We start from the raw sequence: 21,241 nt of genomic DNA, 5'->3' as shown, positions 1-21,241 counted from the left end.
GTAAAACGGCGATTTCAGTACGTCAAGATGTATTGGAAATGATAAAGCTTGCTGAGAATTTACAGTGACATGTTCAGGCTGCTGTTTCACACAACCGAGTTTTCTCAATCGCTCCCTACTACTCATCCATAACGTGTACCCCACCTTTTCTTCCAAACAACGGCTTCCAAGCTCCGTAATGGGAAAATTCCGCTCCTAAACGAGGCCGAACTCAAAACATAAACGTACCCTCCGTTTCCACCGTTATAAGACATTTTGCGTTCACTTGTGTCTCGAACTAAAGGAGATCTGAGAGCTGTTATCAACCAAGTACACAAATTTATTTTTATGTACTTCGTCACAAAAATACATCGTCTTCATAGCAACCGTCTGATACAGATATGCCAAATCCCAGTACGTATGAATACTACAGATGACACCTACATAAAAGTATTGCGCTGTGACGTCTTTTTTAGTGTTTTTGTTTCTACACGCACATACGAATTACGTAACGTAAACATTAAAAAAAAAGTTTGGTTACACAATTTTAAGCATGTTTCTTCCCTGTTTTATTTCCTTGTTTAAGAGTCTTTTGGTCTACAATGAGCTCAAGAAAACTGCAGAACTGTTGACACACCGTGTATAACGTCTTATGCATGTTCCATTTTCTCCCTACTGCGATTTCCTAACAATCGATTTAGGTGGTAATTGTAATGTCGTTAAAAAGCACGGGTGTCCGAAGTTGCTTGCAATACCTTAAATGCAATCATAGGCTCACATTTAGTGCAAATATATCCGCGTGAATATCAGAGTTATATGACAAACAAACCAAATCTGTAAACTGATGAGCCATTCCAGACTATATGTTATTATGGCTATGCATGCCATAAGCTTTGAAACTGTTGATGATTTTAGTCCCACACTTTTTTCCTACATTTTAAACGTGTTATTCAATTAATAAGCTACTGACAGTTCAGTAACAACGAACGGATCTATATTGCCAATACAAAATATTTAATTATCCTCTAGTCTTAAAGTGTTTTAGAAAAATTCTTCGGTAACGTCTTCTAATGAAAGAAAGCCCAAAAAGGCAGTGCTACACTTGGCTGTGAAAAATACACAAAGGCACATGTTTCAAATCTAAAAGAAGCTTAGGGAAACAACAACAGACAACTGCAAACGAAGACAAATGAATTTGTTATAAATGTAAGACCTACCCAGTTACCCAATTTCGTAGTTTTTAAGTGTGTGAATAAAGCATTGAATAAGATAGACACACCTCAAAACTAATGGCACATGTGTTTACGATACGATACACCGCGCTTATGTAGCTAGCTTAAATAACTCAAGTGTGAGTTGTATAACGGGGCTTTCTTCGTGCCACAACAAGCGAAGATGGTCGGTTCCTATCTTAACCAGCGTTATATTCCACATAGCAAAATCATACTTAATACAAGCAGGAAAGGTATGTTCAACAGCTGTTCTTAAATATTTAGCAGCGTGGTCCGAAAATTTGATGTAATGCGACTCCTGAAATACCTCGTAGAATAATTCTTTTCATTTTTACAATTGCATTTGATAAGATTATATTCCGAATATTAAATGTCCTGTTTTTCAAGGACGCATTACGATTTGGCGGCTAAGATACACAAACACACGTTGGCAGCAACTTCTTGCGTGATGCAAGCGGCTTAAAGAAAGAGAAATTACATCTTCTCAACAGCCGCTCTAAAATAGAATCCATAGATCTTTATAGCCATTACGTTGTCCCACTGTGACAAGCGGACATCGCGGCACGTCTGTCACTTTCGCTTCTCTCGCGTCAAGGATTCCGCAGCAGCGCTGTACCACCACCGAGTTGCACCAGCACCGCCTACCAACAACAAGGCTCCAGTAATGTCAACGCCGAAATACTCACCTAGGACGGCCTGTAGAGCTTGATCCTCTCCAAGAACGTCCATGGCCTGCTCCTTTCACCTTGTCAAGCCATTTTCATTAAGAAAATTCATCTTCGTACGATTGTCTTTTCCATTTTTCACACGATTCACTGGAAACCGTCCCCGTTACAGCAATGAACTTTCCTCCAAAGCCACTGTTATCACGTGACGTACGGTGCGCTGTAGCGTTTCCGCAACGCACCAACAGATGGCTCTAGCCTACAGAGCAGCATGGAGATTTGAATGCACTCTTGTTGTCCTTGGTAGTCATGACAACAGGAATTCCGATAACCATTCGCATACGCAGAGTAGAATTGACAGTAGGGAGGCAGAATGGCAAAACATAAATACGTGATATATGACGCAGGAGATAAAGTAGATGTTGCTTCCGAAGGTAAATTAATACGGTACCAACATTAAATTATTAGAAAGCATTTCATAGTTAGCAGACGGTGCGCTTCCACTGTCCGAATAATATTAAAGCATGAACTGTTTAGCATGAGCAATGTAACCCATTTCAAATGATATTTGCCTTGAATAGACGTCACATGCCGTACAGCACATATTACAAGAGTAATGCATCAACGACTGTTATCAACATATCTTAGTTTGGAAGAATGTGAGGGACTTTATTAGGTGGATGTCAGTAATCCGTTTTACCTGTATCCATGAGATCTGTAATTCTTGCCTACCAAAACTTATGATACATGCTAATGTCACTAGAAACTATTAAGATAGTAGTCAGCTAGGTGGTGAAGAGCAAATAAGGTTTCAAAATTACAACTTTTTTTTTTTTTCATTCATGAATTAACTGCTATTGTAAGTAACAATGAAATATATTAGGGTATTTGCATAATTCAGTGAATGATTTTCAGAACGTTCTTGTATTAAATTGAGTAGTCTACATCAGAACAAAAATTAATATTGTGTGTGATGTCCATGGACAAGGCTCTTGTGGGCACTGATAATGTTTATGTTTCATGTTTTCTTATGTGTTTCATGAGTATTCATGTATTTTCCCAAATGTTATCAACGTGATCTTTTAATATGGTAGGTGTTAGGCAGGATATCTGGCCACCAACTGTCACTAACATTATCATAACCCATACAACATACTGATCCCATAGAGAACAGGAGAAAGATGAAGAAGAAAAGAAGGTCCATTAAGAAGATGTCTTCCCATTCATTAATTAATTTTGTTCCTTAAAGTCCATGAGGTAGTACAGCCTGCAGGGGAAAGGAATAAATCAAGGTATATATTAACAAAGGATAAGGTAATCACAGAAATTTAATGTGTATCTTGTATTAAAAACAAACTATTCCTGAATTAAAAACGAACTATCACTATACTACTTAACACTATTTGCACATATTTCATCTGAATTTAATCAAGTATGCTAGAGAGGAAGCTGCTACTTTTGGGAAAAAAGGAAAGGAAAAGATGATGATGCTGCATTCTTAGTTATACTACAAAGCTGTTGTTTATGTACTTTTAGGTGCTTTATATTTCCCTGAGTACAAAGTATTTTTTTTTTTTAAAGTACCTACATGAGTAACATGAAATATATTCCAGCACTGTTTCAGAAGATCTTGTGCCATATCAGTGAGAAGTCAAAAGGTAGCCATTTTATGTATTTTTTATTTCGATATGATACAGTATGGTCACCAAATTTTGCATGCAGGTTTGAAACTTGATTATTACACACTATCTTTTATTTGTATGGATAAGATTTCAGAAGAAGCTTTCCTAAACTATCCATTAAGAGGAAGAAAACATGTATATATAAAGAATATAATAGAGGGAAACATTCCATGTGGGAAAAATATATGTAAAAACAAAGATGATGTGACTTACCAAACGAAGCGCTGGCAGGTTGATAGACACACAAACAAACACACAAAATTCAAGCTTTCACAACAAACTGTTGCCTCATCAGGAAAGAGGGGAAGGAGAGGGAAAGATGAAAGGATGTGGGTTTTAAGAGAGAGGGTAAGGAGTCATTCCAATCCCGGGAGCGGAAAGACTTACCTTAGGGAAAATTTTCAGTCAGGGGAAGACTTGAACCAAGGACCACTCACTCCACAGCTGCTCACGCTAACCACAGGACCCTAAGGTAAGTTTTTCCGCTCCCAGGATTGGAATGACTCCTTACCCTCTCCCTTAAAACCCGCATCCTTTCGTCTTTCCCTCTCCTTCCCCTCTTTCCTGATGAGGCAATAGTTTGTTGCGAAAGCTTGAATTTTGTGTGTTTGTTTGTGTTAGTTGGTGTGTCTATCGACCTGCCAGCACTTCGTTTGGTAAGTCACATCACCTTTGTTTTTAGGTGTATATATAAAGAGTAATATTTGATATGAGTTGTCATCTTCGACGAGTGATATAGGAAACGTGACAAGCCCCATAAACAACATGGCAACTGTAACATGATACAAGTGATGATTTTTTTCAAACATTGTAAGGCACAGATTGGACTGTCACCACGATCAGTCTTTTTAGTTTCACATCCATTGGCTTTTGTTAGCTCACAACCAAACTGTCAACTTCCAACCTAACTGAGACCTAAGGCAAAGTGACAGATCAGTTTGTCACCGCAACCGGGCTTTTTAATTTCACGTTTGTTGGCCTTGCCAGCTCACAACTAAACTGTCACTTTCCAACCTAACTCAGACCTCGGACAAAAGCTACAGACCAGTCTGTCACCATGACCAGGATATTTTTCCCTTCCACACCAAAGGTGATATCACAGCAGGCATTAAGATTACAACAGGGGGCAAAGTCGGTGACATGTATCGACTATTCCTCTTGAACTGAAGCACATTACTCAGTGAAAACCAAATTTCCCATCATGCTGAATGGGGAGGGATTTGGATGGCACGGGGAGGGGTGAAAAGGTCGTGGGGGCAGGAAACACAATTAGTTCACTGCTGCCACTGCATTTGTGTGTGTGTGCGTGTGTGTGTGTGTGTGTGTGTGTGTGTGTGTGTGTGTAAGTTGTCTAATTCAGAAGAAGGCTATTTTGGCTGAAAGCTTAATTGTTTGACAGTCTTTTTCTTGTGCCTTATGACTCAGCATCTTTGCTATATAGTGAGTAGCAGTCTGTCCTTTTCATGATATTGTTAAATACAAACATTAGTTATTGCCTGATGGTGGCCTTGTAAGCCAAAAATCGAGTAATTAAATAAATTAATACCATCGAATGCCAAAAGTGTTGTGCTTTATATTTATAAACAAACATTAGGGATCTTTGTAATTTCTGTCCCTTAACCCAGATGTTATGGTAAATTGTAGGAGTGGCAAATGAGGCATTCCTTTACTGTGTTTTTTAGTATCCTACCTGATATCTGTTGGCAACTTGTTATAGACTTTTGCACGAGACTATAAAAAACTATTATGAACAGTAGACAAGGATGTATTATTTGAATGGGAATTATTTTTACCTCCAGAACTGTGGTTGTGAATTGCACAGTTAGAGAGTTGGTGCTTAAGTATAATAATCCATAGGTCCCTGAAGAGACTTCTGTAAGGTGTGAAGAGAGGTATTAATGCTCCTGAAGAAGAGCAGAATGTGAATTGTGATGGGGTAGATAAGTATTTCTGGACAAAGGGGCCAGTAATGTTCTGAAGAAGAAAGATAGTCATCTTGAGGAAGAACATCTTAAAGATCTGTAAAAGAGGAGCATGAGAAGAATAATGGGCAGAATGTGTACTGAAGGAACCATCAGGCCCTGTCTTACATCTTACCAGCAATTCTGCATATGTTTCATTATGTTGATAATGATACACACAAAAAAGACCTGGATTTAATTTGGGGTATTAAAATGAGTAACTAATTAAGGAGAGGAAGAAGGGCAAGAGGTGTAAGTGCGCAAAAAGTGATGTGATGGGAAGAGAAAAGTTGCAGACAGAGAGATGTCATTTATCTGCAGGAATGTGGAGAGGGAAGCAGTAGCTGTTTGTGTGAAAAGAAGGGTTTGTTTTACTATAATTCAGTGTGAGGAAAGTCAAAAGAAGTGATACAGCTCCTTATTAATCAGCATATTTTAACAACATAAGGAGACAGGAACTTCTGGGCTAAGGGAGACAGAAAACGAATAATACACATGGGCAGTGGTTAAGAGAAAGTGAAAAATACTATACCTGGGTACAAACTGACTTCAAATTAGTAGTTTGTATTGTTTGATATGTAAATATGAAAACAATTATGAATTTTCACTCTCATATCTTCATTAAAAACTCCAATAATAAGTGTAAGGCTGCGTGGAGGGTCATTAAAGCAGAATTAGGTACAGGTAGTCATAGTGTAAAAGTTACAACTGATGTTAATGTCACCCCAGATGAATTTAACCTCTTTTTTATCAATGCAGCAAACCCTAATCCCTCACCTCCTCATAAGAAGAGTTCAAAATCAAATTCACAATCTACTTATATAAACCGGTTTTTACAAAACTTTGCTGATACTGTGCCAACCTGTAATTGGGGACATGTGGAAATAAGTGATGTAATTAAACCAGTGGCAAAGTTTAGTGATTCCAGATCAGAAGATATTTATGGCCTCTCAAATTTTGTGATTAAAAAAGTAATCGACTTGATATCATTCCCTCTCTGCACACTCATAAACTGGGTATTTGACAGTGGTATTTTTCCAGAATGTCTAAAGAAGACAGTAGTAATTCCATTACACAAAAAGGGTGATAAAAACTGCACTAATAATTATCGTCCAATTTCTCTGATACCTATTTTTTCAAAAATAATCGAATATTGTATACAAAAGAAAATTAACATGCATTTGTCAAAAAACAATGTACTGACTAAGTCTCAATATGGTTTTAGGGCCCAGTTATCAACAATTAATGCTGTTGAAAATGTTGTTTCTATTGTGCAATCTTCTTTTGAATCCAAATTATCTGCTGAAGCCACACTAGTGGACTTAAGCAAAGCATTTGATTCTGTAAACCACACAATACTGCTCGAAAAACTATGGTGTTATGGCATTAGGGATCTGGAACTCTCTCTCATTAAATCATATGTCAGTAATAGAAAGCAAACTGTAAGCTACAACGGTCAAAAGTCACAGCTACTGAATGTCACTAGAGGTGTACCCCAAGGGTCAGTGCTTGGGCCATTACTGTTTATAATATTTATAAATGATCTGCCCAGCAATATGCCATGCAAATCTGTGCTTTACGCAGATGATACAACTTTCATCAATTCGGGGAAGGACATAAATAAACTGAAGGAGCAAAGTAAGGATTTTCCCAGATTATCCAGTATGTGGTTCGAAGCAAATGAGTTACCTATTAACTATGAAAAGACTGTAAATATATCCTTCAGCTTATCCAATGCTGATGTTGAGTACACTTCTACCAAACTTCTTGGCATATACTTAGATACGAAATTAACCTGGCAGCGTCACATAGACAACATATCTCGAAAGCTTTCGCGAGTTATCTATCTACTGAAAAAATTACGCACCTGTGTTTCTGAAAGCCTACTGATTAATTCCTATTATGCATTCTTTCATTGCCATATTAGCTATGGTATTCTTCTATGGGGTAATTCTCCATGGTCAAGGAAAATTTTTATTTGGCAGAAGAAAGCCATCAGGAGCATCTCTGGGATTACCAAAAATAACATATCATGTAGGTCATACTTCAGAGAATTACAGATAATGACAGTCCCTTCTATTTTTATATACACCTGCCTTTTGTACATAAAAGAAAACTTTAACAGTTACAACCTTAGGCAGTCCGTTCACAATCATAACACTCGTCAAACATTTAAGATAGACATACCAACAACTCGACTCAAGAAAACACAAGACAGTTATGAATACATGGGAATAAGGCTTTTCAATACATTACCTGTGCAGGCACATTGTGCCTCTCTTAATGTATTTAAAAGTAAGACTAAAAAATGGCTGAAAGACAAAGCTTTTTACAGTGTTAAAGAATTTGGAAACTCTTCAAAAATAGACCTGACTTACAAAATAACTTGTAACTCTGTTTGAACCTCTTCCTAAGCTTTTTTTGTCTCTGGAGTTCCACATTTAATTGTTAAACGTGTGGAGAAATCCTTATGTATGAAATGTATTTTTTTATTATGCACATTCTTTAAAATGCACACTTTAGTGATGTGGGATATCTTTATGTATCAAATGTATTCCTTTATTATGTATGTTCTTTTAAAATGTATACTTTAACTACGTGTGATACCTCACAGTAGTTATACAGGGTGATTCAAAAAGAATACCACAACTTTAGGAATTTAAAACTCTGCAACGACAAAAGGCAGAGCTAAGCACTATCTGTCGGCGAATTAAGGGAGCTATAAAGTTTCATTTAGTTGTACATTTGTTCGCTTGAGGCGCTGTTGACTAGGCGTCAGCGTCAGTTGATGCTAAGATGGTGACCGCTCAACAGAAAGCTTTTTGTGTTATTGAGTACGGCAGAAGTGAATCGACGACAGTTGTTCAGCGTGCATTTCGAACGAAGTATGGTGTTAAACCTCCTGATAGGTGGTGTATTAAACGTTGGTATAAACAGTTTACAGAGAATGGGTGTTTGTGCAAAGGGGAAAGTTCTGGACGGCCGAGAACGAGTGATGAAAATGTAGCACGCATCCAGCAAGCATTTGTTCGCAACCCAGGAAAATCGACTCGCAGAGCTAGCAGAGAGCTGCAAATTCCACAGTCAACTGTATGGAGAGTCCTACAAAAAGGTTAGTTATGAAACCTGAACGTCAACTACCCGAGGCGATGGATCGGCCGCCAGGCAGCCCGTGACAGAGCACTTCATCACTGGCCTCCAAGAAGCCCTGATCTTACCCCCTGCGATTTTTTCTTATGGGGGTATGTTAAGGATATGGTGTTTCGGCCACCTCTCCCAGCCACCATTGATGATTTGAAACGAGAAATAACAGCAGCTATCCAAACTGTTACGCCTGATATGCTACAGAGAGTGTGGAACGAGTTGGAGTATCGGGTTGATATTGCTCGTGTGTCTGGAGGGGGCCATATTGAACATCTCTGAACTTGTTTTTGAGTGAAAAAAAACCTTTTTAAATACTCTTTGTAATGATGTATAACAGAAGGTTATATTATGTTTCTTTCATTAAATACACATTTTTAAAGTTGTGGTATTCTTTTTGAATCACCCTGTATTTCTTAATGTGTAAATTGTACATTACTCATGACGACATCGATTGCATGTAAATGCTTAAAGATGGATAAATAAATAAATAAAATAAATAAATAAATATTACAAAAAATGTTACAGTATTATTTTATGTAGAAGTACACATTATATACTGAAAAGGGTGATTGGTGTTTACGAGGGCTCTTGTCTTCAGAACGGAAACCAGAGGGTCACAGCAACAAACTGCATTACAAGACAGAAACTAACCCCACAAGAGGGGAAATATAAAATATGCAGTCTCACAAGATTTAGTATTGAGTTCTATCCTGTTCGTAATATATAAACATGTTCTTTTATTGCTTTAAAAGATTATTAAAAACGTGCAACATTTCCTGATCCCCAGTGCCCAAACTCAGCCATACTAGACTCGTTTCAGATGGCAGCTGAACAGACAAACATCTCTTTCTCAGTCTTAATTTGATGATAAGTCATCTTATTGTTCTTAGTAATGATTAATGAGCTGCTCATATTTATAAGACTATGTACAGTTGTTATTATATTAATTGATCACAATAGACCACTTGAGTCATTCCACATTTACTTTTTATTAGACGGCTGATTGGCACTTTCAGTTCACTCTGTACCTTTTCATTCCTTCTGATCATGATTCCCTCAGTTTGCTCGAAATATTTGTAGCATTTATGTGTATTATGTTTGCTAACCCCCCATGAACCATGGACCTTGCCGTTGGTGGGGAGGCTTGCGTGCCTCAACGATACAGATAGCCGTACCGTAGGTGCAACCAAAACGGAGGGGTATCTGTTGAGAGGCCAGACAAATGTGTGGTTCCTGAAGAGGGGCAGCAGCCTTTTCAGTAGCTGCATGGGCAACAGTCTGGATGATTGACTGATCTGGCCTTGTAACATTAATCAAAATGGCCTTGCTGTTCTGGTACTGCGAACGGCTGAAAGCAAGGGGAAACTACAGCCATAATTTTTCCTGAGGGCATGCAGCTTTACTGTATGATTAAATGATGATGGCGTCCTCTTGCGTAAAATATTCCGGAGGTAAAATAGTCCCCCATTCGGATCTCCAGGCGGGGACTACTCAAGAGGACGTTGTTATCAGGAGAAAGAAAACTGGCGTTCTACGGATCGGAGCGTGGAATGTCAGATCCCTTAATCGGGCAGGTAGGTTAGAAAATTTAAAAAGGGAAATGGATAGGTTAAAGTTAGATATAGTGGGAATTAGTGAAGTTCGGTGGCAGGAGGAACAGGACTTCTGGTCAGGTGAGTACAGGGTTATAAATACAAAATCAAATAGGGGTAATGCAGGAGTAGGTGTACGGGTAAGCTACTACAAACAGCATAGTGAACGCATTATTGTGGCCAAGATAGATATGAAGCCCACACCTACTACAGTAGTACAAGTTTATATGCCAACTAGCTCTGCAGATGACGAAGAAATTGATGAAATGTATGATGAGATAAAAGAAATTATTCAGGTAGTGAAGGGAGACGAAAATTTAATAGTCATGGGTGACTGGAATTCATCAGTAGGAAAAGGGAGAGAAGGAAACATAGTAGGTGAATATGGATTGGGGCTAAGAAATGAAAGAGGAAGCCGCCTGGTAGAATTTTGCGCAGAGCATAACTTAATCATAGCTAACACTTGGTTCAAGAATCATAAAAGAAGGCTGTATACATGGAAGAACCCTGGAGATACTAAAAGGTATCAGATAGATTATATAATGGTAAGACAGAGATTTAGGAACCAGGTTTTAAATTGTAAGACATTTCCAGGGGCAGATGTGGACTCTGACCACAACCTATTGGTTATGAACTGTAGATTAAAACTGAAGAAACTGCAAAAAGGTGGGAATTTAAGGAGATGGGACCTGGATAAACTGAAAGGACCAGAGATTGTACAGAGTTTCAGGGAGAGTATCAGGGAACAATTGACAGGAATGGGGGAAAGAAATACAGTAGAAGAAGAATGGGTAGCTTTGAGGGATGGAATAGTGAAGGCAGCAGAGGATCAAATAGGTAAAAAGACGAGGGCTAGTAGAAACCCTTGGGTAACAGAAGAAATATTGAATTTAATTGATGAAAGGAGAAAATATAAAAATGCAGTAAACGAAGCAGGCAAAAAGGAATACAAACGCCTCAAAAATGATATTGACAGGAAGTGCAAAATGGCTAAGCAGGGATGGCTAGAGGACAAATGTAAGGATGTAGAGGCACATATCACTAGGGGTAAGATAGATACTGCCTACAGGAAAATTAAAGAGACCTTTGGAGAAAAGAGAACCACTTGCATGAATATCAAGAGCTCAGATGGAAATCCAGTTCTAAGCAAAGAAGGGAAAGCAGAAAGGTGGAAGGAGTATATAGAGGGTCTATACAGGGGCGATGTTCTTGAGGACAAAATTATGAAAATGGAAGAGGAAGTAGATGAAGATTAAATGGGAGATATGATACTGCGTGAAGAGTTTGACAGAGCAGTGAAAGACCTAAGTCGAAACAAGGCCCTGGGAGTAGACAACATTCCATTAGAACTACTGACAGCCTTGGGAGAGCCAGTCCTGACAAAACTCTACCATCTGGTGAGCAAGATGTATGAGACAGGCGAAATACCCTCAGACTTCAAGAAGAATATAATAATTCCAATCACAAAGAAAGCAGGAGTTGACAGATGTGAAAATTACCGAACTATCAGTTTAATAAGTCACAGCTGCAAAATACTAACGTGAATTCTTTACAGAGGAATGGAAAAACTGGTAGAAGCCGACCTCGGGGAAGATCAGTTTGGATTCCGTAGGAATGTTGGAACACGTGAGGCAATACTGACCCTCCGACTTATTTTAGAAGAAAGATTAAGGAAAGGCAAACCTATGTTTCTAGCATTTGTAGACTTAGAGAAAGCTTTTGACAATGTTGACTGGAATACTCTCTTTCAAATTCTGAAGGTGGCAGGCGTATAATACAGGGAGCGAAAGGCTATTTGCAATTTGTAGAGAAAGCAGATGGCAGTTATAAGAGTCGAGGGACATGAAAGGGAAGTAGTGGTTGGGAAGGGAGTGAGACAGGGTTGTAGCCTCTCCCCGATGCTATTCATTCTGTATATTGAGCAAACAGTAAAGGAAACGAAAGAAAAGTTCGGAGTAGGTATTAAAATCCATGGAGAAGAAATAAAAACTTTGAGGTTCGCCGATGACATTGTAATTCTGTCAGAGACAGCAAAGGACTTGGAAGAGCAGTTGAACGGAATGGACAGTGTCTTGAAAGGAGGGTGTAAGATGTACACCAACAAAAGCAAAATGAGGATAATGGAATGTAGTCGAATTAAGTCGGGTGACGCTGCGGGAATTAGATTAGGAAATGAGACACTTAAAGTAGTAAAGGAGTTTTGCTATTTGGGGAGCAAAATAACTGATGATGGTCGAAGTACAGAGGATATAAAATGTAGAGTGGCAATGGCAAGGAAAGCGTTTCTCTAGAAGAGAAATTTGTTAACATCAAGTATTGATTTAAGCGACAGGAAGTCGTTTCTGAAAGTATTTGTATGGAGTGTAGCCATGTATGGAAGTGAAATGTGGACGATAAATAGCTTAGACAAGAAGAGAATAGAAGCTTTCGAAATGTGGTGCTACAGAAGAATGCTGAAGATTAGATGGGTAGATCACATAACTAATGAGGAGGTACTGAATAGAATTGGGGAGAAGAGGAGCTTGTGGCACAACTTGACTAGTAGAAGGTATCGGTTGGTAGGACATGTTCTGAGACATCGAGGGATCACCAATTTAGTATTGGAGGGCAGTGTGGAGGGTAAAATTCGTAGAGGGAGTCCAAGAGATGAATACACCAAACAGATTCAGAAGGATGTAGGTTGCAGCAGGTACTGGGAGATGAAGAAGCTTGCACAGGATAGAGTTGCATGGAGAGCTGCATCAAACCAGTCTCAGAACTGAAGACCACAACAACAACAACATGTTTGCTAAAAATTTGTCAGTCTTAAGAAGAGTGTTAATTTAATCTTTATTCTATGCATCTGCTCTTCAAGTTCAACTGCTTTGCGGTATTGCTGTATTTATTGGATCCACTGTCCTCTCATCTTTTCTGAATTTCTCAGCACTAATTGTCAGAAGATCCATTTCTGGCTGTTGCAAGATGTGAAAAAGTAAGAGCTTATTTTATTCTTAATTGTTCTAATAATTAAGTTAATCTCTCAATAGGCAGTTTCATTGGAGGGAGGATTCTCCAAACTTCGTTGACATGAAATTTTTTATTTACGCAAATTCTGATAAATCTTCTGTAATTTTTGAGAAGGTAATCAGTTCTTCTTTCATTTTTAATTTGGAATAGAGTTTTTCAAATGTAAGAGACATCTGGGATAGTTATGGTTTTACAGTGTTGGATCTTTGTGACTGTTGCCAAGCATTTCCTGTGTTACATTTACCAGATTAAAAACTGGAATTCATAAATTTTGCTTGATCTGTTTATGCATGTTACTTTCTCACTTATATCATGCTTGCTGAATCACCCATGTATTTAAAATGCAACATTGTGTTCAATTTCTATTAATTTACCGAGACTTCGTTTATACACAGGATTTCAATGACATAATCTCAGTTTTCTGTAGTATTCCAATTTCTTATTTTGAAGACTTGTAGTTAGGGCATGAAAATTTTCCATATTGAGGACTGAGAGAGCTAGTGTGTCTACAAACTTGAAGCAGTTTGATTTGTTGAGGACATTGTTGAAATTTTGGCTCTAAGTGGATTTTCTTTTTGCCAAATATTCATGATGTAATTGAGGGCCACATTAAAAAGTTGTGGGGATTATTTGTCAACTTATCTGAGACCAGCCTTCATTGTGAAAACTTTTTACTCTTCTCCTGTGAACCTTGATTCAGAATTTGTTGCTTTCTATTAATTTTGGGTGGTTGCTGCTTTATCTGAGGAGTTTTAAAGGTGTGGTTCTATGGGTACTATGGCATTTTTTAAAATTTGTGAATGAAATAGAGAGCTTTTATTTCTGTACTGTTTGTTTCTCTACTGTAACATTCCATTATTAGCTTGAAGCTGAGAATTTGTTCTGGGTAGGTTCTGTATGGACAAAGTCCTCTTTGGTATGCCCCAACTTGAGGTTTCAGACAGTTTGGACCTTGTTGTAAATTACTTGGGAGAAAATTTTATATGTGCAGCATGGAAAGACTATTCCTCTACAATCATCTAGGTTGTTTTTCTCCTTTTTTAAACTTTTCTGGCATTTTCTCCCCCATTTGAATCAGCCATTGCTGGAGATTTATAATTGCAGGTTTTCCTGTATTCTTACAGATTCCTGCACAGACTAGGTCTGCACCAGCTGCCCTGTAATTGCAATTTCTATCTAACTGGTAGTTCAAAGATTTATTCAATTAGGAGTAGATACAATGGGTCTGATGTATGTGAAGATCTTTTCATTTTCTTGGATACTGTGAATTAACTTTCCCGATTTTTCTCTCAGTATTGGAGTTCATATTTTGTAAGATAACTGTAGAGGAATAGTCTTTCCGTGCTGCACGTATAAAATTTTCTCCCATGTAATTTACAACAGGGTCAAAACAATCTGAAACCTCAAGTTGGAGCAGACCAAAGAGGACTTTGTCCATACAGAACCTGCCCGGAACAAATTCTCAGCTTCATGCTAACAATTGAATGTTACAGTAGAGAAACAAACAGTACAGGAATAATCTCATTAATATATTTTTCTCTTAAATTCTGTTCTATCTTTTCTGGGTATTCTTGAGATGTTTACATTTTGTCAGTATAGTAAATGAAACAACCTCCCTTCACTCTATTAATGACCTCAGTTGTTAAATTAGAGTTGACAGTACAATAGCGCAATCTCTTAATAAGATTAAGGTGAACTGCTTTATATTTAGTGGAAGTGCAGATACCGATAATGTTTTTTAGCTTAAAAGACTAACTTTTCTCTGATGATCCTAGTTGTGTTATATTTTGCAGTGTAGATCATAAATTATCATGGGAACATCATGTAGAATTAATTGATTATGGTAGAGCTGGAGCAATCTGTTAAGGTATCTTATAAATTATGTACCTGGTGTTTATTTTGGAACATTTCATTTTGCATTTTTTCAAAACATTGTGACATGAGCTATATAAAACTAAAGACAGCTATGGAGAATCTCAATACTGACCTGCATGCACTATCAAAATGAACACACAATATATGATTAAGACTCAGGCCATCCAATACCCAAACAGTACTAGTTGGTCATTCTAGGCTCATTAACCAGAAATATTATGAATTTCTACCATCTTTAATCCTAAATGGAACAAATATCAACTTCTCTCCCTTAGCAAAGAGTCTAGGAGTACTAATAGATGAATATCTAAATTGATATGAGCAGTGTACAAGAAGACATCGGCATCTCTCTATGCTGTACAAAAATATAAAAAGCTCTTCCCTCTTGACTTAAAAAGAAACTTGTACAAATACTTCTACTTCCAATTAGTGATTACAGTGATATTATCCTGCAAGGTCTTTGTTAGGAAAGCTCACATCACCTGTAACTTGCTATGAATACCTATGTTCAATACATCTGTGATGGTTGACACTTTGCTCATATTTCACCACCATGTGCACAGTTGTCCTGGCCACATGCAGGCAAGTGAGGAGATTTCCATACCCTCTTTCTTCTCTACTGTCTTATCAATGTACACTACCCCTCATATCTCTCCTTGACCTCAAAGCTTTTGCCTGAATAACAAAGCAGAAACACCAGTTCCCATCAAAGCAAAATCTTTTCCGTCCCACTCCATTGTTCAGCCACTTCCTTGAATTCCTTTGTAGCAGTAAGAGCCCAACTCTGGAGGAATAACCTCCCGCTTTGTATTAGAGAACGGAATGTCTTCAGCTTCTGGAGCAACAATAATGACTACCATTGTCCCTGTGTGCAGTTGTTGCAACTTTGTTAGTTCATATTCATTATTATTTACTCACATTGTGTCTATAGACATTCAAATCATTTTAATACTATATGTCATACTAAAATTGCTATTTCTTGGGTAATGATATTATGAAAAGGAAAGTTGCTACTCACCATGTAGCAGACATGCTGAGTCACAGATAGGAACAACAAAAGGATTGTCACAAATAAGCTTTTGACTAACAAGACCTTTCTCAAAACAGACACACACACACACACATACACACACACACACACACAAAAGCAACTCACTCACATAGTCAGTCGTGTGTGTGTGTGTGTGTGTGTGTGTGTGTGTGTGTGTGTGTGTGTGTATCGTCTGTTTTTGACAAAGGCCTTGTTGGCTGAAAGATTATTTGTGACAGTCTTTTTATTGCGCCTATCTGCAACTCAGCATCTCTGCTACATGGTGAGTAGCAACTTTCCTTTTCATAATATTGTTACATTTCCTCCTGGATTTTCCATTGTTTTATTTCTTAGGTAACTATGATGTAAAATACTGTCACACTGAACTGTCATTTCTTAGGTAACTACGATGTAAAAAAAGTACTGTATATATCTGATGTAAGAGAAGGTGTGATTGCCCAAATCAGATTGAGTTAAATAAATAAATGAATAAAATTATCTTGTGTGGTAACTGTAGTTACAGTCATGGCATGCTGGAAAAGCAGAAGAAAGCATTGGAATAACTATAGGCTCTCCATATAAAGCACATTGCCAATATTGTATTTGCAAACAAAAAGTTTTGACTGAAGTAAATTAATACATAAACAGTATTTTAATTTATGCAAATATTAAGTATTTAGAAGTAAAATTTTTGGAAAACATCAAAACTGACAGGCTGTAATGTGTTTCACTCATGCATGGCTTCATATAGATCCCATCAAAAAGAAGAACTTTCAGGGATGTGGAATGAGTCTAATAAGACCAGGAAATCATATAAATTTAAACTATTCACTGTATTAAGAATAAACTGTCACAGTATTTCTGAATACTGTGTTTGGTTATATCACCTAAATTTAATCGAGTAAATCAGAAAGAAACTGCCGCTTTGAAGCAAACTGTTGCCTCCTCAGTTATGCTATTCAGGGTGAATATATAAAACTGACAAACTGCAGGGATAGGTTTCTGACTGGAAATGCAAGAAAAAAGGTCCTATAAACATGTGACCGAAAACGCATCGTTGCCATGGTAGATGGTGCTGACAAATGAAAGTTCCTCTGACCAAGTGCTCTGTGTTCCCTGTGTGTTGCAGGCTGGCTGATTGATGCAGCATATACAAAATAATGTGAACATCAGTACTTACTTGGTAATGGTTTATTAATAAGGGATTGGACCCCCATTTGCCTGTAATTAACCCAGCCTGATGTTGGAAATAACTAAAATGTTGACTTCTTCGACAATATGATGTGTTTCCACTGATCAGCCATCCACGATTTATGCTCCTGACACCATGTTTTATGCTTCTTTATGTTGGTTGTCATCTCTAATAGTTTCAGTATAGCAGCTCGTCCATGAATATTTGCTTTAAGGAGTTCTCGGTGGACAGCGTCAATAGATATGGGTCTAGAAGATGGATATTGAGCTCTGCAGTCACTTTATCCACCATAGTTTTGTATTGTTTTGTCACAATTCATCCAGATTAAGGGTTTCTGCACTTCCCCTTAATCAGTTAAGGCAAATAGTATAAGTTTGATTTGCACCTGTCATTACATTTACATGATGATATCTTTCCATGTTTTTTGTAGGCTGTCATGACTGTTGAAACAGTTGCTCTTGAAACATTCAATAAGTCGGCTGTCTTGGTTACTGATGCTCCAGCTAATCAGGCTCCCACAATCTGCACTCTTTGGAACCCTGTTAGGTCTTTCATAGCATGTCAACCTCGGCCTCTGAATGCAAATACAAAGTGTGCACTACTTGTAAACAACCTGCACTGACACCTACTCCATACTGAACATGCACAGTCCAGCACAACACATGCCTTACCTGCATTGTTGACCATCAAACAAAACCATCCCATTACTGCGACTGTTCACATTATTTTGCCTATCCCCTGTACATGATCAACAACTCAGTGGAAGAGCCTCATCTGACACTTTACTGGATTCCCTGCTGCAACCATTCCAGTGAAACATCGACCCACACTCCTGAGATGTTTCTCCCATACTAATTAACCTACAGCATCATCCACATTTGCCACTTTTTCTGGCAGATAGTTGCTTTGTATTAATGTATTCTGTATCACTGTAATTTCTAGTGAATCTTAAATCATGTGTGATTATACCCTAAATTACAGTAAAAAAGTGGTCTCTTCTTAAATGTACTGTTAATAACTCATCTCATGATTGGATATCACAAATTTCACAGTCTAGACAGCATTTTGTTAATGTTATTTGGCTGTCTTGGAACCATTCACTTTCTTCCTATTGGGGAAAATTTTAGACAATATCACATGTGAGACTATTCAAGAGACGTAAGACAACAAACAAGATTTTACATTAATTTCCACATTGCATGTAACACCAGAAATAAGTATATCTGGAACTCTGGAAACTTTAAAACCTACAACAACTTATATCATAAAAAAGAAGAGACACTGACACTGAGTTCTCTGAAGTTTCCAGAGTTCCGAATATACTTCCTTATTAGGTATGATATGTGGTAGACAGTATGAAAAAAACAGAGTAGTGCAGGCCGCGATGTCCTCTGAAAGTTGGTACAAAGTGAGGTGAGACAGTGATTACCACTGCAGACACATATTCAGGAGTGCATCAGTTCAGATCCCCATCCAGATTAAGGATTTCTGCACTTTCCCTTAATCCGTTAAGGCAAATAGCATGGATCTTTTTAAACTGACATGGCCAACTTCTTCCCCACTGTACACTAAGGTGACAAAAATCATGGGACAGTGATATGCTCGTATACAGACGGTGGTAGTGTCATTCACACAAGGTATACAAGGGCAGTCCATTGACAGAGCTGTCATTTGTACTCAGGTGATTCATGTGAAAAGGTTTCCTATACGATTATGGCACACAACAGGAACTGAAAGAATTTGAATGCAGAATGGTAGTTGAGGCCAGACGCGTGGGACATTCCATTTCATAAATTGTTAGGGAATTCAATATTCCAAGATCCACAGTGTCAAGAGTATGCTGAGACTACCAAATTTCAGGCATTACCTCTCATTACTGACAACACAGTGGCTGACGCCCTTCACTTAATGAGTAACAGCAGCAGTATTTGTGTAGAGTTAGTGGTCAGTGCTATCAGACAAGCAACACTGCATGAAATAGCCACAGAAATTAATGTAGAGCATACAACAAATGTATCCATTAGGATAGTGTGTAAAATTTGGCATTGATGGGCTATGGTAGCAGACGACTGGCGTGAGTGGCCTTTGCTAACAGCATAACTTCGCCTGCAGTGCCTCTTCTGGGCTTGTGACCATATTGATTGGACCCTAGATGATTGGAAAACCATAGCCTGGTCAGATGAGTCATGATTTCAGTTGATAAGAGCTGATGGCCAGGGTTGAATGTGTCACAGACCCCATGAAGCCATAGACCCGGGTTGTCAACAAGGCACTGTGCAAGTTGGTGAGGGCTCCATAAAGATGTGGACTGTGTTTATATGGAATAGACTGGATCCTCTGGTCCAACAGAAGTGTTCATTGGCTGGAAATGATTATGTTCAGCTACTTCATCACCAATTCCAGCCATCGATGGATTTCACGTTACCAAACAATGATGGGATTTATATGGACAATAATCCACAATGTCGTCAGGCCACAATTGTTTGCAACTGATCTGAAGAACATTATGGACAATTCAAGAGAATTACTTTGTCAGCCAGATCACTCATCATGAATCCCTTCAAACATTTATGGGACATAAATGAGAGGCTAGTTTGTGTACCACATCCTGCACCAGCAACACTTTCGCAATAATGGGTGACTATAGAGGCAACATGGCTCAATATTTTTGCAGGGGCTTCCAATGACATGTTGAGTCCATGCCATGTAGAGTTACTGCAGTATACCCAGCAAAAGGAGGTGTGATACAATATTAGGAGGTATCCCATAACTTTTGTCACCTCAGTGTAAACTTGCATCACATCTCTAATGGTCTCATCACTGATGGACAGTAACACTAGAAAAGGAAGAGGTCAAAAGACACCTTTCACTTTCATTTCTGCAATAACAAATTCAGTTTTTAACATTTCCACCAATCTTTGTGACTTTATTTAATTTTTTCTTCTTTTCACAATGATGTACTGCAATTTACTGAATTTTTCACAATTTCATGAAAATCTCATGAAGTGCACATAGAATGGTGGGAGTGGTCAGTTGATCCCATTTTGGGATGTTGCTGTCTTTATAATTACAAAGGTGCTTGCACTGCAATTGTTTCAGTCGATAATCTGTGCTTCAGATGAAAAACATGCATTGTCAGAAGGTTTTGCACACTAGACTTTGTTACATAACTTTTCAGTTTTGTGTTGTGTGTTGCTATTGTTTTTCATCATTTAGATAACATTATTTTTTTTATGTATGTTTTTACTGTAAGAAGTTTTTCATTCATGTCACACCTGTGTGGTATTACTCATTAAGATGTTTTGAATATTCTGCCTAACTCAAATTCTGAATCAGAAAATGCCTTGTGAGTTTTAGAAGCAAATTAAAATAAACCGTAAAAATCAAAATCTAGAAGAAGTGGTTTCTGTTAAATTTTTAGGATTCGACCTAGACAAGATTTTAAATTGGATAAAACGTGGAATATCTAGCAAACAATCTATGTAGCTTTGTATTTGCAGTGCAAATATTGGCAACTGCCACTGACATGGACATGAGGAAAATTGCGTACCATAGCTACTTCCAGTCTTCATAAGGTACACAGTATTATTTAACTTAATGCACATACTGAAATTACAGAAGAGAAGCATTAGAAATATGTATGTGCTGTGCATCCAAGGAAGTCATGCCACCCATTGTTTAAAAACATGAAATTATTAACAACAGTATCCTCCCTGTATATCTATGATATCATTTTTTGTGTACCACTTAAGAATTATGCAAGGAGAACTGCTTTGGTCACACTTATCGTACAAGAAATAAAGAAAATTGAATACTCCCTGCTCATTACTTAAACTTATATGCTCAGACTCCCCAGTATATGGGAATGTAAATTTATAACAAA

The 21,241-nt window shown here is 37.9% G+C and overlaps 1 protein-coding gene across 2 annotated transcripts in view; it reads left to right on the top strand.

Moving 5' to 3' along the window:
* The first annotated feature begins 2,193 nt into the window (after positions 1-2,193).
* LOC126203373 (uncharacterized) overlaps positions 2,194-21,241 on the top strand; it is a 100,828-nt gene continuing 81,780 nt past the window's right edge. The window contains exon 1 of one of the 2 annotated variants that reach the window (XM_049937669.1): positions 2,194-2,310. In XM_049937669.1, the coding sequence (XP_049793626.1) occupies positions 2,250-2,310 (61 nt within the window). In that variant the 5' untranslated portion in view covers positions 2,194-2,249. The remainder of the gene's footprint in view (positions 2,311-21,241) is intronic. The other variant, XM_049937670.1, reaches the window with a different exon arrangement.

The sequence above is a fragment of the Schistocerca nitens genome, chromosome 9 (assembly GCF_023898315.1).
Source record: "Schistocerca nitens isolate TAMUIC-IGC-003100 chromosome 9, iqSchNite1.1, whole genome shotgun sequence".
NCBI classification, from domain to species: domain Eukaryota; kingdom Metazoa; phylum Arthropoda; class Insecta; order Orthoptera; family Acrididae; genus Schistocerca; species Schistocerca nitens.
Note: the sequence above shows the minus strand (reverse complement) of the source record. Positions and strands in the feature narration are given on the sequence as shown.